Source organism: Megascapheus bottae, chromosome 1 (genome assembly GCF_031878675.1).
Source record: "Megascapheus bottae isolate mThoBot1 chromosome 1, mThoBot2.hap1, whole genome shotgun sequence".
Taxonomy (NCBI): Eukaryota; Metazoa; Chordata; class Mammalia; order Rodentia; family Geomyidae; genus Megascapheus; species Megascapheus bottae.
In genome coordinates this window covers 98,064,362-98,089,689 of record NC_143509.1, presented here as the reverse complement: position 1 = coordinate 98,089,689, position 25,328 = coordinate 98,064,362, and the positions used below count along the sequence as shown (strand labels likewise).

General features: G+C 39.8%; 1 protein-coding gene across 4 annotated transcripts in view; it reads right to left on the bottom strand.

Annotated features, from left to right (window-relative positions):
• Nucleotides 1–25,328, bottom strand: part of Son (SON DNA and RNA binding protein) — a 36,204-nt gene that overhangs the window by 3,950 nt on the left and 6,926 nt on the right. For 2 of the 4 annotated variants that reach the window (XM_090348930.1, XM_090348933.1), the window contains exons 3-9: nucleotides 18,603–24,446; nucleotides 16,935–17,095; nucleotides 14,422–14,568; nucleotides 13,163–13,351; nucleotides 6,151–6,261; nucleotides 4,333–4,449; nucleotides 230–377 (exon numbers count right to left, since the gene is read on the bottom strand). In XM_090348930.1, coding sequence (XP_090205056.1) covers nucleotides 230–377; nucleotides 4,333–4,449; nucleotides 6,151–6,261; nucleotides 13,163–13,351; nucleotides 14,422–14,568; nucleotides 16,935–17,095; nucleotides 18,603–24,446 — 6,717 coding nt within the window. Of the gene's footprint in view, nucleotides 1–229; nucleotides 378–4,332; nucleotides 4,450–6,150; nucleotides 6,262–12,257; nucleotides 13,065–13,162; nucleotides 13,352–14,421; nucleotides 14,569–16,308; nucleotides 16,705–16,934; nucleotides 17,096–18,602; nucleotides 24,447–25,328 lie in introns of those variants that run through there. The other 2 variants (XM_090348937.1, XM_090348942.1) reach the window with 2 other exon arrangements.

Below are 25,328 nucleotides of genomic sequence, written 5' to 3'. Positions count from 1 at the left end.
AAGCCCAGACGCAGAGTTCAAGGCTCCTCCGCAAAAAACCTCAAACCTCTACCTATTTATAGCAGAAAAAAAAGAAACCTTCTGGGTGTGGAAATAGGTTAAAGAATATTTGACAAATGGCTGTGATATACTTCAAATGCAGGGTAAGTAGGAAAAGCAGATATACATACATACAGTAATAAGACTCACACTGTTACAGTAAATGAACATTTCAAAAACACCTTGTTACCTTTTCGGTCTGTCTTAAAATCAACAAGGATAGGTTCCTTATTTCCTTCTTTGTTCTTTCCTAGTCCTTCTCCTTCTCTCCAGCCCATTTTTCTCATCAAAACTGCTCCCATTCCTCCAGTTACTGGGGCTGCTCTTAAGAACTGATCCTATCCAAAGAAAAAAAGGTAAAATGTCCCCATTTGACAATTAGAAATTGACTACAAATACACTGGCAACTTTTCAAAAGGAGAAATCTTATTTTACTTCTAGATCAATTAAATTCAAATATTTCTATACTCAATACATATATATTCATGTTCTAATTATTTTCATGTTAACAGTAATAGTTTGAAAAGCAAATGGCAATTTGAAAACAGTAACACCTCATGCCCCTCCTCCATAAAAAAAAAAAAAAAGAACACTCCTGTTTTCGTCCACTATTTAGGATCACTGGTACCTCTTCTTAGCTTGTAAAAATAAAAAGAAGGCAATGTTAAAACAGTCAATAATAATTATGCCAGGTGTACCTAGTTTATGAATAAAGCCCAGAAATTATTTAGTAGTATTTGACACTGAAGAAGCATCCTAAAAATTTTCCCGTTCTACCATAAAGCAAGTATAAGTACTCTTCTTAGAAAATCCCTATGAAAACAAAGTAACTCTAAATTTACACAATAATAGAAGACAACCACATAAAAATATAAAAATACCCTATAAGTATGCTAAAATGAATCTGAATTCTTTTAAAACCTAACGTGATGTTAAAAGACTTTTTAAAAACTCCTTAAATGTTTACATACCTAGGCCTCGGTAGCAGCAGTGTTGTGAATAGTACGGCTGGCACTGACCGGGGCAAGAAGACAGCTACAAGGATTTGGCCCTGAAACAAGTTTCCATACAGAGGGGTGAAAGTTCACAGGTTATTCTGTGAACAATCATCTCTCTCGTATCCAACCCACTGAACCATAATTTCCATCAAAGCAGCAAACCACTTAATGTCCTAAACTGTACAACTATATACATTAGCCTGGTCAACAATTATTTTCAATGTTAAAAAATGTTAGATGCCTCTTGTTAACTGGCATCTATAACAAACAGGTCTGAATTTACTAATTTTCTTTAAAAATTTGAAACATTTCCAAATCATTTTTTATTTCTCATTGTTCCTAAATTCAAGGCTAGAGTTCTCTGAAAAACTTATTAATAGAGTCATTAGAGCCAAAACTGTGGTAGCTCAGGGAAATGATTTCCTACATCAGTAGGTTAAGAAATGTAAGCATAAATCATGTTTTATACACTAATAAATCAGTATAATCATTATTCCCCAGTTAAAGTTAAAATGCTGAGGAAAATTTATGCGAATGACACATAACTAGACATTAAGCTCAACAAGGTGCTCTGATGGAAGGAGGCAGCTCCGTGGAGGTAAAAACATACCCCTGGTTCAGTTCCTTATTGGGTGCAGGCCATGCAGTGTAGATGTATCAAGAGAAAAGTTAGCTGATGCTTGGATATCAACTGCCTTGATGCTACACACCTAAAATGACTTTTACTTACTTCCAGGTTCATCTGCCTCTCTTTTGCAGGAAACACTCCTAAAAAAAAGGGCAACTGTGCAGACAGAGTACAATATAAACTCCCAAATAGCCCACATCCCCAACTATTTCCATTTTCTAATACCTTCATCTTTTTCTTAACCCAGTATGTATGCAATTCACACACACAAAAAACCTGATTCATCTACTGACTACAATAAAAAAACAGTACTTATTATTACTATCATGTCAAATCATTTCATTACAGAAGATAACCATTTCAAATGTTTTACTGATGAATGAGAATACTAATATTTTCTTATTCTTAATCTAAAAGTGTATTGCAGCAACCTAAACACACTGTTGGAATTCTCTAGTTTTTAACATGTAAGGGTAGTCTTGTGCTATACCAAAGCAAGAAAAAAAAGCTATGTGGCCATTTGAACAAGTTTACTAATAAACACAAACATTTTATGAACAGAACCTGTGATGTACTTGCAAATGTTCAGTGGCCTAATGACTTTTGATGTCCTATTTTCATATAACACTATTTTATTGTTGATATTGTGCAATGTTCTTTGGCAATTATACACATGGAGATTTTCCTGAAAGTATTGCCTTCTTTATATAATTTAAATCTTGGCCTATGAAAATATTTTATGATAAAAATGAACTGCTTCCCAAAACAAATTTAGAATATAAAGATGAAACCATTATAAAGTCTATACCAGACATTTCACTATAAAATGAATATAGAACTGATAATAGAAAAAAAAATTCAGTGGATGAGCAGGGAGCAAATGAGTCAGTAGAAAATTCACTTTGTGAAAGTTACATATGCCAATGATCTTTAGATGCAAACAAAATTATGGAGCAACACAGCACTAAACAGATAAAGGCCCAAAACGGATACTGCATATTCAGAACCGTGTACCTAACAATTTATAAGAACTGCATTACAATGCTCCTAAACAACTATAAGCCTCAGAAATATTGAGCATTATAATCTTCAAGACTAAGTAGTATGAGAGAAACAGAGGAGGACCCTAGGCATGACATCCAGACCTTCCCCCTCCCCCCAAGAGAGAAGATATACAAATATTATTTTTCCTATTTTAACTATACAAACTATTAGTATAAAGTAAAAATCTGAACCAAAATTATGTTTTTCTAGGTTACACCCTATTTTTCAATACCAATTTCAGTACACATTAATACAACTACTTTTTTAAAAAAAAGTAAGGATATAAATCTGTTAAGAGGATCAATAGGGATAATGCTACCAAAACTGAAATGTTATCAGATTAAAATGTCCACATCAGCCAATACTTGTTTTTCCTAAGTAGCTCAGTTATGAATGGCACTCGTGGCAGTTCTCTACAGGTACCTATCAACCTGATTACCTCCTCTATCTGAGGCAGTAATAATAAAGATGTGTCTCCACTTGACACTGAGACTGAAATTCCAATGAATTACTTGCCCACGATCACACAAGCAGTCAGGAGTACAGCAGGGTAAGGAAACCTTCCCAATCCATTACACCACGAAGCCTCCCAGTTTCAGCACTGCTATGCTGCCAGTACTCCTGAAACAAATTTCCCATCACCCAACCAACCAAACCACATCCCTTCACCAAACTGCATCTCTTCAGCAAGCCCTTCTTAACCACCTAAGACTCCCCCAATAATGAGGTAGCCGTAGGTGGAGTTGATACATCTCACTGCAGGAATCTGAGACCAGGTGCACCTACATCTTCGTAGCACGAGGTGTCCGTCCTCTCCCTTGATTTTAGGTCTTATATATCCTGTTTTTTCATGAAATCAGTGGTTCTCAAATTGAACCTGTGGATCCACCAGAGGCCACTAGGGCCTACAAGGTGATCCACAGATAGATACCTCCATCCCCAGCCACCCTCAGCACCCTCCACCAACCCAGCCATCCTCCCCCACCTCGTTCAGTCCCACGGCAAATTCACATGCATTGCTACTACTAGGGCCTCCCAACCAATTCCAGTAACCGACAGCTAATCACACATAGGGACCTGGGGCTGGAGTCACAGGAGGAATGAGGAATAGGAGGCAAGGGATCTTGTGAAAAGGGCAGGCAGTGTGGAGGGTAAGGACAGAGGATTAGAGGAATGGATCATTAGGGTGGCAGAGGGTTGGGGAAGGGAGGGGTAGTGATCCACCAAAAATAAACCTGTAATAAAGTATCCCATGATGAAGAAAAATTTGAGAACCACTGCTCTGAAATGATTAGGTTAGTAGTCCAACAGGAACTGTAGAGGTTCTGAAGAGCACCTGATAGCATTTAAAACAGTTAGAGAACCACCCCCACCAAAACCAACAATATCAACAAAAAATAAAAGAACCTTTGAATATAAACCGAATGGCTCTTGAGCCATATTTATACATTAGCCATTGTTTCATGATTCCAGTCCATCTTCAGTGTCCATCCTGGAGCATATACATATAGCAAACACTCAGGAATTTGGTTAGAGTATCTGGCATCCTCATGCATATTTTAATAAAAATCCCAAAGTTTACATTTGTACTTTTATACTTTCATATATGCATATACTATGTACCTTTTTAATCCAGGCTTGGGCACCAGTATTAGCCAGCTGTTCTTGTGTCAGAACTTGTACTCCTGTACTTCCTGTGAATTGGCCAGGAATGGAATTCAGCTGAGCCCAGGCATCAATCTGAAAAGAAGTCACATAATTACTACTAGAAATAAACTCAATAAAGAAAAATAGTTCATGAAATAGCTCAAGTAACAGACATACACATTAAATAAATTCTTTAAACACTATAATTTAAATATCTTTAAAATATTTCTTTGCTTTTTTTTTTTTTTAACCTGTTTTGAAGCAGTTGTACAAAGGAGTTACAATTCTAAGTTAAATGTGAGTACAATTCTTCTTGGTCAATGTCATTCTTAATTGGTTTTTTTTTTTTGGGGGGGGGGGACAGTAGTGGGGCTTGGACTCTGAGCCTGGGTGCTATCCCTGAGCTTTTCAGCTCAAAGCTACCATCCTACCCCTGGAGCCACTGAGCCACTTCTGGTTTTCTAGAGGTTAATTGGAGTAAGAATCTCAGGGACTTTAGTGCCATGCTGACAGAGAACCATGATCCTCTGATCTCAGCCTCCTGAGTAGCTATGATTACAGACATTAGCCACTGACCCCGGTTCCAAAACACCTTAAAAAAAAAAAATTCAGTGAATCCTATTAATAAAGCTATGAAGTGTAGCTCCAACAAAAGCATAGGTCTACTGACTAATGTAACTAAAGCCCCTGTTGAAAACCTTTACACTAGTTAAAAAGAACAACAACAAAATGCACAGGTATAATAATCTTTCTGCAAAATATCCCAAGTACAAATGTCAAAAGCTGCCTGCCTGCCTGCCTTTTTTCTATTTTTTGGATCTTGACTAAATTTGTGCTGTCTGCAGCTGGGGGTTTGGCCTAGTGGTAGAATGCTTGCCTAGCATGCACGAAGACCCTGGTTTGATTCCTTGGCACCACATACATACAAAAAAAGCAGGAAGTGATACTGAGGCTCAAGTGGTAGAGTAGAGCTGTAGCCTTGAGAAAGTCCAAGCCCAGGACTGACCAAAAAAAGAAAGAAATTGTGCTACTTGCTTGAATATTAACATCGGAAATGGCCCAAATACATAAAAAGAGCTTTTAAGAAAAGATATAGAGTATATCAATTACCAGTATCTAATATGGCAAAGAATCTTCTGTTTAAAAAATCTGGTTTACAAAAAAAAAAGAGAAGCGGATATTAAGAGCACAGACCCTGCATTGAGATTGCTGGGGTGTAGAACCTAATTCCCATACTAGTTGTGTTACCTTGGATATCATTTAAATACTACTCACTCCACTTTCCTGGGCTTAATTAAACATGAGAAGTAATAATAGCAACACACGTCAGGACACTTATAGGCAGTCACTTAGCTCCTTTCATGCATCAGAATTCAAGGAATATTTTGTTTTGTTCTCTCAAAACATTTCCTGCCACATGGGGCGCAATAAATATTTAATGAATGTTCAGGTCTTAGGGCACTTTTTTTTTTTTTTTTTTTTTGGCCAGTCCTGGTGCTTGGACTCAAGGCCTGAGCACTGTCCTTGCACTTTCTCAAGGCTAGCACTCAACCACTCTAGCAACAGCATCACTTCTAGCTTTTTCTGTGTATGTGGTACTTAGGAATTGAACGTGGATCTTTGTACATGCTAGGCAAGCACTCTACCACTAGGCCATACCCTGGGGTCCTGACTCATTCCTTTTTAAGCCAGCAAATTAGGATAAATGGTTTAATCATAGCAATCAGTGTCATCCCAATCCAACCATCTAGTTCGGCAAAGTCCCTTTAGCAAGTTATTAAAGCTGCTACATACCCGCTCTTGAGCTCGATTCAACATGCTCATGGCTTCAAGGTCAAATGCATTCTCACTAAGTCTTTTCTGAGCAAGTGCCCGTTCACTCATTGCTGTAGAGATGTCCACAGGCTAAGAAAGAAAACATAGATAATTATCTCAAACTACAGTAAGACCCTAAATGCTGAAAACTCTTCAGTCTTTAGTTGCTGTATGTCAAAAACAATAGTCTTACAAACTAATTTGCCGAGTCTCCAAGAAGTAACCTTGGAAAGTACAAATGAGGATGGTTATTGTCAAAAGTATAGTTATTGTCAAAAGTATAAGGCAGAAAAACCCATACAAAAATACATACTTTAAGTGTATTTTCTATAATATCAAAATTTAACAACTAAAGTCTCTAGCAAAGTACTATTTTGAATTGTTGAGAATTTTATATCAGTTTTTATTTGACCCTACTTATTAGCATAGCCTGTTTATTAGCTAACAGTACTAAGCAAAGTTCCTAAATAAAAGTAGTAAACCATTATGGTACCCATAATCACTACTTGAAATATCTACATCATTTTCCCCTTCTGGAAACTGAGCGTAGATAAGCTTGGGTCTTAACTCGGTTTTTTCAAAGAATATTTACATATATAAACAAATTTTGTTTTTTATTTTCATCCATTATATCAAAGTATTTGTTGAAAGCTAGTATTAACTCAAAAATTCTAAACTGAGAGTAAAAACTAGCCCCTCCTTCCCCCAAAGTACTATCATATTTTGCCTTTAAAAATGTTATAGAATCTGGGCGCAGTGGCTGGCACCTGTACTCCTACTCAGTATGTTGAGGTCTGAGTATCCAGGTTCAAAGGCACCCCGGGCACTAAAGTCCATGAGACTTCAGTGACTCAAGGGGTAGGGCAGCAGCCATGAGCTGAAGAACTCAGAAACAATGAAAGGCTCAGAGTTCTCAGGAGGCTGAGATCTAAGGATTGCGGTTCAAAGTCAGCCTGTCCAGTCCATGAGACAATTCTCTTCACAGAAAAAGCCAAAACTCAAAAGTGGTAGGGAGCTATGCTTGAGTAAAAAGAGCCCAGGGACAGCGTCTAGTCTCAGATTTCAAGTGCCAGGATCCTCCCCCACCACTCCCAGGCCAAAAAAGGGACATCTTATGCTTAGGGCTGAGGGTACAATTCAAGTGGTAGGGCATGTGCCTAGCACAAGGTATTGGATTCAGTCCTCACTACTAGACAAAAAGAAAAGTTTATGCCAAGAATGCCAGGAACCTTAGGTTCAATCCCTAGGGAGTCTCGAGCTGACGAGGTCAAGCCCAGAGTTCAAGAACCACAACTGACAAAATTAAAAAAAAATATGGGGACAGGGAGCAATTTTCATCTTAAAAAAAAAAATTAAATTATTTGTAGAATATCAAAGGGAAAAGCCAATTAAGTACTGAATTGTTTCATGAATCAACTAATTTATATTTTTAACATTATCTAGCCTATTGTCATTTTTTAGTTCCCTCATACAATAAACTATTGTGAATATGCTTAAGTGACATACAAAGGCTCTGCTATTTTAATACACAGAATAAATGATGGATACTCTATGGATATGAGTAAAGTCAGTAATAGTTAATAGCTAAGAACTTGTTTCAACTACAGACTGTATATGAAGAGTTAAAAAGGTCTATATAGTAGATAATGCTGTTAATACTGAAAATAATTTTATTATATGTATAATAAGGACTAACTTTCCTTTTCTATAGTATGAACCTTACACTGTTATTCTTAGCTATTTAGCAAGGACTACTTGGGCTAAATCAAGTTTTTCTTAATCCATAAAGTATAAATTTTTATGTCTTCTTAAAATGAAATAAAATTAATTCTACTAAAATTCTGAAATCTATATAATCTATTAAATACACTGTATATTTATCTCCTGGTAAATGATCCATAGAATATTTCTAAGGACTACAGTATTTCTGCAAGAACAAATCGAAGGGAAGTCAGACTGAAACACCAGGAAATGTACTATATTCATCAGTTGCTTCTATTTCAATTCTTGGACTCAAACCTGGTTTAAATGATTCCCAGAATTTTAAATGTGAATATGGATATTTAAGGCCAAAGTTTGTGTCCACTAGATCTATGTTAGGTGTCACCTCAAGTTGGGATTATAAAGGTAATTTTTGAAGATCAACCACACGTGAAATTAGCCTTGTTTTGGCTTTCAGATCTATCTAAATGTTGGCAGATGCTTAGGTATAATTCTGCAAAAAACGGAAATCTGAAGATTCTAGAGAAAAGGTCTGGATGGTATTAAAAATTAACTTTACAATGGGCATCAGTGGCTCCTAGCTACTCAGGAGGCTGAGAACTCAGGATCACAGTTCAAAGCCAGCCCAGTCATGAAAGTCTATGAGATTCTTTATCTCCAATTAATCACAGAAAAGGCTGGACATGGCACTGTGGCTCAAAGTGGTAGAACACATACCTTGAGCAAGTAAGTTCAAAGACAGTACCCAAACCCACAGTTCCAGCCCCAACACTAGCAAAAAAACCCAGTAACTTTACTAGAATACACCAGTATGTCCCAAGTGCAATACCAAAGAATCTAACACTGTCACTGTATCTCTTTAGAGACTCTTAGCATTTTTTGATCAGATCTTATTAATTAAAAAGTAACCTAAACCATTTTTCTTAAATCACCAGGATGAAACTTCCTTCAAAGCCAATAATATTTTATATACATTTACATCTCATTCTACTTGATGTTGAAATTTAAGTAAAATTGCAACTTTCTTCCTGACACTATATGAAAGTTGTAAGTCCCTTTCAAATTCTTTAAGTAGTTAATTATTAATTTCATATTTTTAATGTGAAAAATACTCATTAGAATCAATCAAGATAATCAATATTGTAAGGATCTTACAATGTTTACAGCTTTTATGATAATTTAGGTTATATAATACATAAATGCATTAACAGTCAATGACTATACCATGTTACACATATTAAAATATTGAGAAAACACATACACACACACAGAACTACCCTTTAGCACAAAACAGTCCAACAGGATTCTTTGCAGGAATAGTTGCTAAGCACTCGGAATGTAGGTAGTGTGATTAAACTGACTTTTACTCAGCAGCTGGTGATCACTACACTGGAAAAAGTGACTTTAAATCTTAACCATCCTTTTTATCATTCAAAAATGGGAATTATGGAAAGTATCAAAATAAAAGTCATTCTTAGAATGTAAGAATTTGTAGAATTTTATCAAGTTATCAGCAACATGTTTTCTGTTTCCATGAATGTTTGCTACGTAATATGTGAAAGTTGAATAAAATCTAAAAATATATGAAATTATAAAGTAATATTCTAGGTATGGTAATTTTTCTTTTCCTAGAACTGCTCTAAAAGGTAAATAACACATAGTATCCTAAATTGCAATTCTCACATTAATGAAAAATACCCAAGATATTTCACTGCTTAACTCAGCAACAAAGGATCCCTATTATAAAAAGATGCAGATGTAATGAACATACAATGATGTTGGCATCACAAAACATACATTTTATCATCTGAACACATATATAAGGAATGTACCTTTTACATCTATTAAAAAAATTCCTTTGAAATCTATTTTTAGTCCTTCTGTTGTACATAAGAATTTTGTAGAATACAGCAAAAAGATGTAAAGGCTAAGGTAAAGTAAGTAAGATTTTAGAAATATACAGAGACAATTATTTTCTACACAGGTAACTGTAGATATCTCAAACCTAAGTAAAAGAAGCTATGAAAGTAATTAGCAATAAGAAAACAGAGCTGAAGAAAAATCATTTTGCCTATGAAATATTTAAAGTATTTGCAAAAACGTTAATACAATTCCATATATCAAAAATGACAACTTGAGAACTAATGTTTGATTCACTTTTTTGAAGTGAATGATCTGTCTCTTTATTAAATCATACAAAATGCTGTAGCATAACGCTTAGTCTAGATGAAATAGGGGGAAAACAGAAAATTCTAGAACTTACAGATTTATAGTTTACAATTAAAAGTTTCATTTTATTCCTCCAAAAAGTTAGTTTTCATAAACTTTGTAAATTCAAGACTTCAGAATTCTAGTTTCCTTGGGATGGAGACATGATTTAATAATACAAAACATACTGTTTGAGATAAAAATGATCTTAACATAATTTCATTAGTTGGGTCCCTAAAATACTGGTAATAAATTTTAAAAACTCCAGATGTATGGTTATAAGTATAGTTATTACTCCAGTTTATACCCTACATTTACTTGTATTTATGTCAGAACTACATTTCAACCATTCTAAGAAGCTTTTACTAACGTTATTAACCATAACTAATATACCCATGAGAAATATTTTTATAAAAATATCATCTTTCCAGTAATTTTTTTAAAATTTTTATTGTTTATAAATCAGATTCACACATACATGTAAAGTTCAGCAATCACCTCTTAATGAAGCTGCTGCTGGCTAGGTAGGAATGCGATCCTGTTAGAATGGCACAGGTATGGAATTACAGATGAATTCATCCGAGATGCAGGCCTATACATTCATGCCAAAGAGTATTCTTATGAATGACAATTGGGATTAGCAAAGATAATTTCACCCTTCTGAAGATAGTTCTTTGGCTAAATGTTTTACGGCCAAGGTTAAAGAAAAATAAGTTCTATTTTTTATATTAATTAAAAGGACAAAAAAAAAAAACCTCATAAAAATTTGGCCATTTATAAGGACTTTTCCCTTTATGTATTTTACTTTAATCCACAGCGGAATCAAAACAATCAATGCTTCCCTGAAGTATCAATGAATATTCTTCAAACATTGGCACAAAAAACATTCATTTTATAAACACAGGGCACTTAGCTAAACAACTGGAACCAAGCATTTCATTACATGATGGATAGTTATTAACATGATTGCTACTTCAGTGTTGAGAAAAGAAGACAATTCTATCTCTTCTCCTCTAAAATTTTGGAACTTGGTTAAAACCAGGTTAATCTTTATATTTGAGTGTAGTAATCTACATTAAGTAGCTTAGAGTTGGGTATTAAAAGTTTTATGTCTTGTCAGAAGAAACATTTGCTTCATTTAGGCCTCTGAACAGAATTTGCTTCTGTCTTAATAAAATACTAACTTCTGTTACCAATATTCATCCCCATCAATGATTTCCTTAGATTTTTAAAGTCTGATAACCATTTTGATGAGAGCCAAGGTTAAGCCATCATACTATACTGTCAGTGAATGAAAATGAGTCTTAAACTTTAAATAAATTTTCTTGATCAAAAAGAATAAAGATTTACTATGGACTTTCCCTGCCTTTTACTGAAGGAAAACAAAACAGTTGTAGACACTTATCTTCTCAGAAAAAGTTTCTTGGAATTTTGCAGTGTTTATAGTTTTTACTCCAGGGGAGTCTTGCCATGCCCCCCCATTTTTAATTTGGTTTAAATTCTTAATTTGTAATAAATATTTTAAAGCACACACATAAAGATTTCTAAGCCTATACAGCTCTCATCTCATCATAGTCTATTTCCAGCTAATACAAGAAGATTAAATCAGCTGCAAATGTCTGTTAACCTTTCCCACTTGAGATATGCAAGTAGCCTGATTTGGGATCAGTAACTGAAAAATGAATTGGTTTCATGAAAACGTTGTCGAGTCAGCTAATCTCTCTCTTCATAGGTAACTTGCTTAAACTCCATAAGAAAATATGCTTGAGAAAAAGAAAAACTGGTGAAGATGTCACCTATGAATAAAGCTTGGGTGAAAAACACTTCTAGCAAAGTTTCTGATTTGGGTTCTATTTACTTACTGGCTTTATCAACAGGATTTTTCTGTAGAAAAGTGTTTACTGGCAGGTAATGATATCCAGTGTAAAGAACCTCAAGGGAAGAGTCTAATAGGTCTCAGACCTACAGATCCTACAACTGCACAAAGCTAAAAAAGGGCATCAACTATCCAATCCAGTACTTGCACAAATGTCAAGGCTTTGGAAACCAAGGGCAAGTGGTGATGACAACTAGCCTATGGTATTAATGAAATCTCCCACCACCCCTATAAAGTCTCCACCCTCCCACATCCCCCAAGCGTGATTTTGCACAACAAGTTAAATAAAAGTAAACTGTTTATTAAAAGATACAGCAAAGGTACAGATACATAGATACATACAAAGATACAGATATATATATATTTACATATATATACAGTCTTGCTGTTTTCATGTGCACTATATTTAGCAGCACATTTAATCAAGCGGCATTTTTAATGGGGCTGTTTTGACACTTGGCATTGTTACTACGTCACTCTGACAAGATACAACTATAGCCTCGTGGAAATCTCAATGACTAAATTCCACTTCTCCAACTTTCAATAGTGGCAAAGAGGGAAAGGAGAAGGGAAGGGAGTACCAAGGCTGAGAACATTAGGTTAAACACAAGAATACAAAAGGGCCAAGGTAGCACAGGGAAGGGAAAAATGAATAAAATTAAAGGCTATCTGAACAATAACCTGAAGGAATAGTAAGAAACCATCATTAAATGGCAATGGGGTATGTACCCAAGATGGTCACATCAGCCTACAATGACCTTTTCCAATTCACTTCTTGTGTTGAACCTGACGATCTGCCTCTCTGCTCAGAAACTCCAACCCAATAAATCTGCTACCACCAAAATCTAGAGCTATAGAGCCTTGAAGCAAAACGGGAAGCTAAATAGTTGTACCGGGGGCTACCTTCCCACAAGTGCAAGGAGGGCCCAATGTCGGGTAGGGTTGTGATAACACTGTTCTCTGCAATTCGATGCTTTTCACTTTGTGGCTTGGTTCCACAAAGTGAACTGCATCGAGTTACTGTCAAATGAGAAGCTGCGGGTTGTTTCATCTGTCGTTTAACCCGGCCCTGCCGTTTAACCCGGCCCTAAGAAGAGTGAAACAGAATCCAAATCAGAAATAAAGTAACAACAACATGGCAGATTCAGGTATAAAAAAGAAAAACATAATATTCATCTCACTTACCTCTGAGGGCAAATTGCTGCTGAAAACATTATCATCATCTTTGTTTTCTTCACCATTTTTCTCCACAGGAACCCACTCTCCATAAACACTATCTGCTTCTTTTTTCCGATGTTGAGATCCAGATGACACAGGAAATTCTTTTGTTAATGTTACCTGGCTTTTTGGTGGAGTTGGCTTTGCTGCAGCAATCTAAAAAAATAAAATAACATTTCTTAATTAAAACTCTTACAAAAGATATGCTTGCCAGATGCCAATGGCTCACACAGGTAATCCCAGCTATTCAGGGGGCTGAGGTGTGAAGTCTGCAGTTTGAAGCCAGGCAGAAAGGTCCCTGTGAAACTCTTTATCACCAAATAACTACTAAAAAGAAAAAGCCAAAGTGGCTGTGGCATAAGCATTAGATCACCATCCTTGAGCACAAGAACAGCATCTAGGCCTTGAGTTCAAGCTCCAAGGGCAAAAAAAAATTCTTCCAAAAGTGGTTTCTTAAAAATTTCAACATTGGACCGGGAGTTTGGCCTAGTGGTAGATTGCCTGCCTAGCATGCATGAAGACCCGGGTTCAATTCCTCGGTACCACATACATAGAAAAAAGCCGGAAGTGTTGCTGAGGCTCAAGTGGTAGAGCTCTAGCCTTGAGAAAGTCCAAGGATAGGGTTCATGCCCTGAGCTCAAGCCCAGGACTGGCTAAAAAAAAAAAATTTAACATTACCCCTGAAGACAATGTTTAGATTGGAAGAAAATAATTTTTTACTAATCTGAGCCATGCACCCATAATCCTTGCTCTGAGGATCAACATTCTAAGACAATCCAAAGAAGCCAGAAGTGGAACTGTGGGTTAAGTGCTAGCCTTGAGCAAAAAAGACTGGGGACACACCCAGACCGTGAGTTCAAGCCCCACCCCTGACACACACCCTAAAACATTAAATCCATGTTTTTTGTTTATGTTTTAGTTTATACTTAAATAATTCTATGTGCAGGGCGCAGTGGCTCACACCTGTAATCCTAGCTACTCGGGAGGCTGAGATCTGAAGATCAAGGTTCAAAGCAAACCCAGGCATAAAGTCTGTAAGACCCTTATTTCCAATTAACCACTAGAAAACCATAAATGGCTCTGTGGCTCAAGGGGTAGTGCAGTAGCCTTGAGCTGAAGAGCTCAGGGACAGTGCTCAGGCCCAGAGTTCAAGCCCACAACAGAACAATATATATATATATCCATGTGTTATGTCATTTTATCAATTCATAAGTACTAATACTTACATTCAAATTGAAAAAAATGGGCTTGGGTTCACTGAGTTTAAAGGGATGATGATAAAAAGGAGGTTCTTCTTCTTCTTCATCCGAAACATGGGGTTTATTCACTATTACATCATCATCTTCTTTACTCTGTGCAATCTGTTTGCATTTCTTAAAAAAAAAAAAAAGATAAATCTTATGGTTTACATGGAACACATTATCATTACATAAAATCAACTTACAAACAGAAAAAGACTACTGATAGGTTAATTAAAAAGAAAAAAAAATTGAAGCCAGGCACCAGTGGCTCATGCCTATGCCTATAATCCTAGCTACTTAAAAGGCTGAGATCTGAGAATTTTGGTTCAAAGTCAACCCAGGAAGGAAAGTCCAGGAGACTTTTATCTGTAATTTATCTTCAGAAAACTGGAAGTGGCACTATGTTCTCAAAGTGATAGAGCGCTTTAACCCTGATGGGTAAAGCTCACAGACAGCCCCCAAGGCTGAGTTAAGCTCCACAACCAACCAAAAATATTAATAATAAAAGGTAATTCAGGGCCGGGAGTTTGGCCTAGTGGTAGAGTGTTTGCCTAGCATGCACGAAGACCCGGTTTCAATTCCTTGGTACCACATACAAAGAAAAAAGCTGGAAGTGGTGCTGAGGCTCAAGTGGTAGAGCTCAAGCCTTGAGAAAAGTCCAAGGACAGTGCTCAGGCCCTGAGCTCAAGCCCAGAACTGGCAAAAAAAAAAAAAGGTAATTCAGTTTACTAGCTGTTATTTAAACACACTCTAACCAGTCAGTCAACAACATTTATTGAGCACCTACTATGTGCAGAGCACTGTACTGGGCACTGTCTTGGAATACAAAAAAAAAAAAAAAAAAAAAAAAGAGTAGAAGACATGGTCCCTGCTCCCAAGGAGCTTACAATCTAATACGAGACAGATTACATATACATGAAATAATCCAAGAACTTTTTTTTACAGAGCAACACAATAACAAGTGCAAACTGATATAATACAAATTGAGTACATAAGTGCTAAAAGAACAGAGGCTTAAAGAGAGAAGAGTCACTCAGAAGTTTGGAAAGAAAATAAAACAAAAAATGTTCCTTGAAAAATTCTTAGCCAGATTTTCATAGCAAAGAAAAAAGGTTGATAGGGAAAGGAAAAGAAAGGCATCCTGGTCAGGTGGTAGAGGAATGAGAAAAGCCTGTTAAAAGGGACACAAGCACTGAAGATGAGGCTAAAAACAAAATACTTAAGTGTTCATAGGATTTTAGATAAAGAATTTAGATTTGGTAAGTGAGCAATGCAAGTTTTTGCTGGGTCTTTTTTTTGTAAACACTACAATTCATAGTGTAATGAATCTAAGAAACAAACTACAACTTCTATGTCCACCAAATATATGGTAAAATGAAAGATTTGAAACTTCTGTGAATACAAGCAGACAGTAACATGTCTCCCAATAAATGTCTTCTCAAATATTTGAAGAATACAACGTAAGAATGAAAAATAAGGCATGATGGAGAGGGTGCAATTGATGAAGTCTGACACATAAAGCTAAGTCAATTCCTCCTTAAGAAGCAAAGGAATAGACTTTATTACCTGGCTTCATAAAAAGGTCAGAGTAAATTTCAGTAGAGAACTGTCTATACAAGCAGAATTTGTCACATCTAGTATCAATTGAAATATTACAATAGGAATTAAAAAGCTCACTTAGCCAAAAACACAGTATTTTCAAGCATGTAACCAATGGGAACAAAATATATTAACAGTGGCAGGCTAGCATAAGGCTAGCTAGTAACGAGTTTCAGTATATGAAACAATATGGTATGTCTGGATCCTAGCAGCAATTTCAGCATACCCCCCGCCGCCCCGCCCCGCCAAAAAAAAAAAAAAAGCCTCCCCCCAAAAGCCTCAATTGAAAAGACAAAATTCTTAGAAACAAAAATAAGTATATTTAAAATATATGTTACTGCCAAAACCCGAACCGCAGAGGAAGAACTGATAATGGCCGGCCATTATCGCCAATGGCTGGTACCAAACAGCCAAAACCCGAAATGTTGATGCGAAAGAAGTTCCTTTCAGGCAATGGCCAGCTATTCTCATTAATTTCCAAGCTCCGGTGGCAAAAGATCATTTCTGAAGATTGTCTGTGTCTTTGCGTATATGCAGTACACTCGTGGCGATCAGTGAACACGTCGTGAATGGAAACGAAACTGTAGGCGAGCTTCTGCGTGTTGCTCACTCAACACCTCCTCCATTCAAACGAACCGTCCCACTCCTCAGTCAGTTTGGCTTCTAAAACTGGAAAGCAAAAGTAATGGGAAGTAACTTTTAGCTAGCGGAGCTTAGCCATCCCGGATAATGGCCTGCTAAACAGAGCTTCTGCCGCTGCCACATCTGTATTTCGGGTTTTGGCCACTTGGTGCCAGCCATTATCAGTTCAGCCCACAATTCAGGTTTTGGCACACTCCAGAGTCAACAACCCTGGAATAATCCATTTAAAGAATGAAAACAAATTCTGTCTAGCTTACCTCAGTTAGCTCTTCTATGGTGGCTCCTCCTGACTTTTTTGCAACCTTCTCTTCTATTGTAGGTGGAGGTGCAGGCTTTAGGTTTGGCGGTAAAGGAACACCAGCCTTAGCACACATGGCAGCTGCATTAGCTTTGGCTATTTCAAGTAATTGAGCCTTATCTGTAAGAGGAAAGTGTAAGAAGCAATCTTCTTAAAGGCTATGTATTTTGTATTATCAAGTTTCAAATGGTAAGAAAAATTAAAGACATCAATTTCCTGTTCTACTTTAATAGCTGTAATCAAACCATCAATCTCCAAGAAAAGAATTAAGTCATATGGCACTCAACTATCAAAAAAATCCCCAGCTAATTTACTATAGAACTATAATCACCACTTAGCCACAAACACTAAGTCACAAATTCACCTTTATTTCCACAAATTATAATGACCTTAAAGTTTCCTCCTGGTTGGTGTGGTGGCTCATGCCTGTAATCCTAGCCACTCAGGCTGAGATCTGAGTATCTCAGTTCAAAGCCAGCCTGAGGCAGTAAGAATGTGAGACTCCTCTCCAATTAATCACTAGCAAATGAAAAGTGGGGCTGTGGCTCAAAAGGGTAGAATGGTAGCCTCCAGCTGAAGAGCTCAGGAACAGCGCCAGACCCAGAGTCTAAGCCCCACAAAAAGTAAAAATTTAAAAAATAAATTACTTGCCTTCTAATATAACAACTTCATTGCTCCTTGAGCCCAAATTAAAGTGTCATCCTTTCTAACAAGTCTGAACTGTGCCTGACATGGCAATCATCACTTTCTTTTTGACCATTTGGTAAAGAGAGACATTGTTCACCCATGTCTCCTTCGCTAACATGTCATCATTTGGAGAATTCCATACTTACTATTCCTGTACTTGGAATAAAAAAGAATATAGAGGGCCCAGGAGCATGGCCTAGTGGTAGAGTGCTTGTCTAACATGCACGAAGCCCTGGGTTTCAATTCCTCAGTACCACATACACAGAAAAAGCTGGAAGCGGTGATGTGGCTCAAGGTAGAGCTCTAGCCTTGAGAGAGCCCAAGGACAGTGCCCAGGCCCTGAGTTCAAGCCCCCATACTGGAAAAAAAAAATGTAGAAAGCTTGGAAAATTGAATACAAATCTAGCTGTTATAACAATAAGCAATCTACTACTGATGATGTATGCATCAAGTTTTAACTACCTATGCATACTACTAAAAATCAGGAAAAATTAAGAGAATTTTAAAAATATGGCATCCATCACCCACCTAGGTGAATTCCCCAGATGCAAAATGTCCATTAACTTCCATTGCCAACTATACTTATCAAAATTACTTTCACATCAAAATTGTTTCTTTGCAAAAATGTATGCAGAAATACAGATAATGAGCATACACTAAGCTTGTTTTTTAATATAATAGGGTTTTCCCATCTGCTTCTGCTTTCCATTTTTAGTGAAGGCCAGACGGCTCAAACATTGAGGTATAGAAATAGTATGGTTTTAATATACTCCAAAGCAGGTCTTCTAACCCCAATTACATGCACTTATCCCTATTTTCTAATCATACCTAAATAACTCAAAATACTCCATTTGGTTCGAGATGAAAAAAGAGAAAAGAAACCTCCTACTTAAGTCATTCTCTATTACAATGCTATTAAGTTATAAAAACAATGACTCACCCAAATCTGTTAGACGTTTGGGCGACCTGCCTCTCTCAGAAGACCTGGATCTTTTCCGACGAATAGGAGATCTGCTAAACCTTCTCCTCAAGGGTGTTCTTGATCGCCTCAATCTGACCGGTGATATACTGAAGCTTCGTCTTCTTACCACAGATCTTGATCTTCTCCTTCGGCTGGGGGTGCGGCTCCTTCGGCTGGGGGTGCGGCTCCTTCGGCTGGGGGTGCGACTCCTTCGGCTGGGGGTGCGACTCCTTCGGCTGGGGGTGCGACTCCTTCGGCTGGGGGTGCGACTCCTTCGGCTGGGGGAAATGCTAAAGCTCCTTCTTCTACCAACAGATCTAGATCTTCTTCGTCGACTTGGAGTGTGGCTCCTACTCCGGCGACTTGGGGTTCGACTTCGAGCTCTAGCTGTTTTTCGGTTATCTCGGGAACTTGACCTTTTTCTTTTTCTTTCCCTGGATTTGGATCTGTGCTTTGGAGATCTTTTGCGTTTCTCTTTTGATACAGAACGCCTACCTCTAGACTTTGATCTTGACCTACTGCTCCTCCTCCTGCGTCTAGAACGGGAACGTGACCGAGTTTGAGAACGATGAGACTTGGATTTAGATGATCGCTTCCTTGCCCTGGACCTAGACTCACTGGTACGCTTACGGGACTTGTGCTCAGAAGACTTGGAGCGCTTACTCCGAGATCTCAATGAAGAATCTCTCTTCTTTTCTTTCTCGCCCTTATCACGGTTTTTATTTTTCTTGCTTTTTTCATGTGTGTCCTTAACTTTCACAAAAATTTCATAATCATCTTTTTCCTCTGAAGAAGACTCAGAAGCTCTTTCTGGCACATTTACAACTGGACTGGCAGCTATTTTGTCACGTTCAACTTCACTTGCAAGCAAAGGTCCTTCAATACCAGCTCTAAGGCTTGTAAGACGTTCCATGTCCTTAGGAAGTAGTGGTCTCACTAGATCTGCTTCATTAATTTCATCAATACTTGCAGGAAATCCCGAATTAGATTGTATTTCTTTAGTAGGGAGAGTTATTTCTTTATCTTCTCCACTACTTTCTCTAGGGCTGAGAGCAACTGATATCTGGTCACTCCCTTTGACAGGGAATGGCTCTTCTACATCCCTATTAACAAAATCATTGGATGGCAAATCAAGATGAATGTCTTTAGCAGGCAAAGGTCCCTCTATGTCAGCTTCACTACCACCACTGGGGCTGGTGGAAATTACCATATCATGTTCAGTATCTTGAGTAGTTAAAGACACTTCAACATCAACTGACTCAGGAGCAGATGCTGTGGCAAACTCATTATTTTTACAAGTTTCCAGGGCCAGAGGATCAGCAGAAGACAGAGTTCCTCCTTCATCAGCTTCACTAACAGGACAAGTATCTACTACCGTGCATGGTTCAGTCTCATTGATGGGCAAAATTTTCTCTTCAGCAGTTTCACCAATAGGATCAGTGCTAATAGCAGACACTGTACTACATTCCATGTCTTTAGGAATTAAATGGTTATTAAGGTCTGTATTTATAATATGGCCACTTTCGTAAGAGTCACTCAGGTGTCCTTCAATATGTGGCACTTCAGCTGAATGCAATGGCATCTGCTGCATACCAACCTCTGGAGTAAGATTTTGATCACCAGAGAGTAAAGTCATCCCTTTCATAACATGTGATGACATAACACTAGGCTCCACTATCATTGGTGCAGGCTCTATAGCCACCTCAGTTGATGTTATTTGAGTCTGCTCTAAGTCAGTGACAGTATGCTCAGAAATTGTCACAGTAGAATCCTGGGCAGAAACACATGGTTCTGAAACAATCACAGGAGGCTGAAGGACTGATGTTGGTTCCAAGACAGGCACAGTAGGCTCCAGGACAGAAACTGACATAGGGATGGTAACATGCTCTGGCTCAGCCACAGCTGGAAGCTCCAGGACAGCCACAGCAGGAGGTTCTGAAACAGCCAAAGCAGGAGGCTCTGAAACAGCCATGGCAGGAGGTTCAGGAACAACCACAGAAGGCTCTGGGAAGGTCACAGCAGGAGGCTCTGGGACAGCCACAGCAAGAGGTTCTGGTACAGCCACGGCTGGCAGATCCAGAGCACCCTCCGCTTGCTCTGGAATAGTTACTGTGGGATCCAGCAGGGACACAGATGCTTCTGAGGCAACATCTCCAGGTCTCATGGAGTCAAATGTCTCTGCTCTATCTGACGTAATAGGTGGCTCTGATGTTAGCATAGTTGATTCAGCTGACACAGGAGTTTCAGACAGCATGTAAGTCACTGGTGTCTCTGGAACCATTTCATGTTCTGCTACTATAGCAGACTCAACAGGTGTTGACATAACGGCAGACTCTGGCTCTTGTGTTTCTGGTACTGTCATAATGGCCTCAGATGCTAACACTGATTGCTCTGATCCAGACAATGAATAATTAGCAGGTACTGCTGAAGGCTCTGAAATCTCACTTTGACTCCCTGGATGCTCAGATTGTGCCACAGATTCTTCAGGAGGTAATGGTGGCACCTCTGTGGGCCAAGTATTTTCACCTGTTAGCACTGTCTGCTCAGTAGGCAATGCTGGGCCCTCTGGAGGTTCTTCAGGAGGCAGTGGTGGTGTCATTGGTGGTTCTTCAGGTGGCAAAGGTGGCATGGTAGGAGGTTCTTCAGGAGGCAAAGGTGGCACCATATATGCCTCTGTATAGGTGTCAGTATAAGAATCAGTATAAGAATCAGCTGCCATAGACATCATTGAACGATCCGTGTAGGATGACATCATAGATCGGTCAGCTGCAGAGTACGATGACATCATAGACCGATCAGCAGCAGAGTACGATGACATCATAGACCGGTCGGCACCCACTGACATCATAGATCGATCAGCCATAGGAGACATCATGGAACGTTCATAAGCTGACATCATGGAACGTTCATAAGCTGACATCATAGAGCGCTCAGCCATAGGAGACATCATAGAGCGCTCATAGGCTGACATCATAGAGCGCTCATAGGCTGACATCATGGAGCGCTCAGCCATAGGGGACATCATAGACCGCTCATAAGACATCATAGAGCGTTCATAAGATGACATCATGGAACGTTCTGCAGCATAGGACATCATCATGGACCGTCTAGATGCCAACATCAAGGGTCTAGGTGCTAACCTGTATGGCCTAGGTGCTATCCTATAGGATCTGGGTGCTATTCTATAGGGTCTAGGCGACATCCTATAGGGATCAGGAGTTAGTCTGTAAGGATCATGGCCTAATCTATAGGGATCTTGTCCTAACCTGTAGGCATCATGACCTAATCTATAGGGGTCATGACCCAACCTATAGGGATCCTGAGCCAACCTGTAAGGATCCTGAGCTAACCTATAGGGATCCGGAGATTTTGAATCCATCATAGCAGAATCTTGAGTACTAGATGCCAACATCTGAGCATCCATGGTGCCAGAAGCTAACATCTGGGGATCCATGGTGCCAGAAGCTAACATTTGAGAATCCATAGTTCCAGATGCTAACATCTGGGAGTCCATGGAGCTGGTAGCTAACATCTGGGAGTCCATGGAGCTGGTGGCTAACATCTGGGAGTCCATGGAGCTGGTGGCTAACATCTGGGAGTCCATGGAGCTGGTGGCTAACATCTGGGAGTCCATGGAGCTGGTGGCTAACATCTGGGAGTCCATGGAGCTGGTGGCTAACATCTGGGAGTCCATGGAGCTGGAGGCTAACATCTGGGAGTCCATGGAGCTGGAGGCTAACATCTGGGAGTCCATGGAGCTGGTGGCTAACATCTGGGAGTCCATGGAGCTGGAGGCTAACATCTGGGAGTCCATGGAGCTAGAGGCTAACATCTGGGAATCCATGGTGTTGGATGCTAGCATCTGGGAATCCATAGTGTTGGAGGCTAGCATTTGGGAATCCATGGTGTTGGAAGCTAACATATGGGTCTCCATGGTGTTAGAAGCTAACATATGGGATTCTTGGGCCATCAAGGGATCCACGCCTACTGTTACAGAAGTCTCCCCCACTAATGTAGTAGGCAGCTCCTGTGCTACCGTATTATAGGATTCCAGCGCTGTCGTCGAGGGCACCTCCAGGGACTGCGACACCGTCATCGTTGACAGCTCCGATGTTGTCACCACAGACTGAACAGAGATCTCCAGCGCCACAGTTGCCACAGGCTGCCCAGGCAACTCTGGTGCCCCAGGCTGCCCAGGCAACTCCAGCACCCCTGTTGCCAGAGGCTGCCCCAAAAGCTCCAGTGCTCCAGCTGCCCCAGACTGCCCCGAGAACTCTAGTGCCCCAGCTGCCATGAGCTGCCCGGATAACTCTAGTGCCCCAGTTGCCACAGACTGCCCAGACAACTCCAGTGCTCTAGTTGCCGAAGGCAGCCCTGACAACTCTGGCACCCCAGTCACCGAAGGCTGCCCAGACAACTCCAGCGCTGTCGTTGCCACTGGCTGTCCAGGCAACTCCAGCACCATCGTTGCCTCAGGCTGCCCCAGCAACCCTGTGGCCGTTGTCACCTCAGGATGCCCATGATGTTCCACCGCTGTCATCCCCACAGGCTGCTGGAACTCGGTCGTCGTCACAGGTTGATCGGTCAACTCCATTGCTACTGTTACCGCAGGCTGCCCTGGCAACTCTACTGCTGCTGATACTGTAGGCAGGCCTGGCAACTCCTGTGCCATCACAGGTGGCTCTGGAACCTCCTGTGGTGGCTCCAGCCCCAAAGGTGATGCTGGGGGCCCTGGCAACTCCTGCGACAACTGTGGCACTGCTGTCACAGAGGGCCCCAGCAACTCAGGCACTGCTGTCGAAGGGGGCCCCGGCAACTCGGGCACTGGGGTAGAAAGGGGCCCTGACAACTCTGACACTGGGGTAGCCGAGGGCCCAGGTAACTCCAGCACTGGAGTCACAGAGGGCCCTTGCATCTCCGACACGGAGGTCGAAGGTGGCCCCTGCAACTCCAGCACTGAGGCCACCGACGACTCCGGCGGCTCCAACGCTGTGGTCTGAAGCAGCTCCTGCGACTCCTGCAGTCTTGTCACAGATGAATCTGCAATCTCCATTGGTACTTCTACAGGCTGCTCTGGCAATCTTAGCACTTCCACTGCAGATGACTCTGGAAAATCCATTGTCATTGATGGGCTTGGTTCAGGATAAACCTCAGTAGGTATTTCTGCTGCTACAAGGGTTTCTTTTGCTATCGGAGACTCTACCAACATGGTCTTTGATGGCTCTGGAGATCTGCTCTCCAAAGATTTCAGTGCAGATTTCATCTGATATTCCACTGACATTGTTACTACTGGCTCAGATGACTTCAGCACTGCTGCTGTAGCAGGCACTGGTGCTGTTGAAAAGGAATCCAGAATCTTTGTCACAGATGGTTCCCGTGTTATTGACACAGACTGCTCTGAGCTTACTAATGCAGATCCAGCTGACAGTTCTGCGGGTTTTGTAACTGGCTTCGGAGTTTCTAATGGGTGTGACTCTGGTAACTCCACTGGCATTATTGGAGGTTCTACTATAACTGCAGGGGAATCATTGGTCTCAGGTGGGCCAAATGCTTTTACAGGATGTTCCAGTGCCATTGCTGACATTTCCGGATCAAACTTAAAACAGGAATCAGATTCTAAATCTACATTCCCATCATGATGAGATTTCGGCTTTGACTCGGAGTTTTCTGGCTGTCTTTTATATTTTTTTTCCTTTTCTTTCTTCTTTTTCTTCTTTTTGTTTTTGTGCTTTTTATGCTTCTTTGATTTTTTGGTGGGAATCTCATCAGTAGGATCTGTTTGTACAGATACACATCTACTTTTTCTGGAGGTCTCTTTCAAGTCTGAAAGAAATAGAAATTATTCTGTCAAACAAAAGTAAACTGCTGGGCGTGGTAGCTAACTCCGGTAATCCCAGCTACTCAGAAGACTGAGATCTGAGGACCAAGGTTCAAAGCCAGTTGGGGCACAAAGGACTGAGACTTTTATCTCCAATTAACCTCTAGAATACGGGAAGTGGGGCATGGCTCCAGGGGTAGGGCTGTAGCCTACAGCTTTTAGATTCAGAACAGATAAATCATTATAAACCCACATCTTCATTCTACTTTATCTAATACCTCAGGTTAAATGAAAAGTTACAAAATTTTCTGGTACTTTCAAACTGTCATTTCTCTTATAAATCAAAAAAATGTAATCAGGGGGCCAAGAGTGTAGCCTAGTGGTAGATTGCTTGCCTAGCATGCAGAAAGCCCTGAGTTTAATTCCTCAGTACCACATACACAGAAGCCAGAAATGGCACTGTGGCTCAAGTGGCAGAGTATTAGCCTTGAGCAAAATAAAGTTCAAGGATGGTGCCCAGTCCCTGAGTTCAAGCCCTAGTACTAACAAAAAAACACACTAAGTGGTACTGAAGATGTAGCAAATGCAGCAAAGAACCACTCCTGTAGCAAAGAAGCACTCTGCTTCTATAAAAGTAAAGCATATGTAAAGTTCTGGTACTTTTCCCTGCAGCAAAATTTGTTTGAAAACATGTAAATTGGGCCGGAGGCATAGCTTAATGATAGAGTGCTTACCTAACATGCAGGAGCCCTAGGTTCGAGTCTGCAGTACCACAGACACAGGAAAAGCCGGAAGTGGCACTGTGGCTCAAATGGCGGAGCCCTGACCTTGAGCAAAAAGTTCCCACAGACAGTGCCCAGGCCCTGAGTTCAAGCCCCAGGACTGGC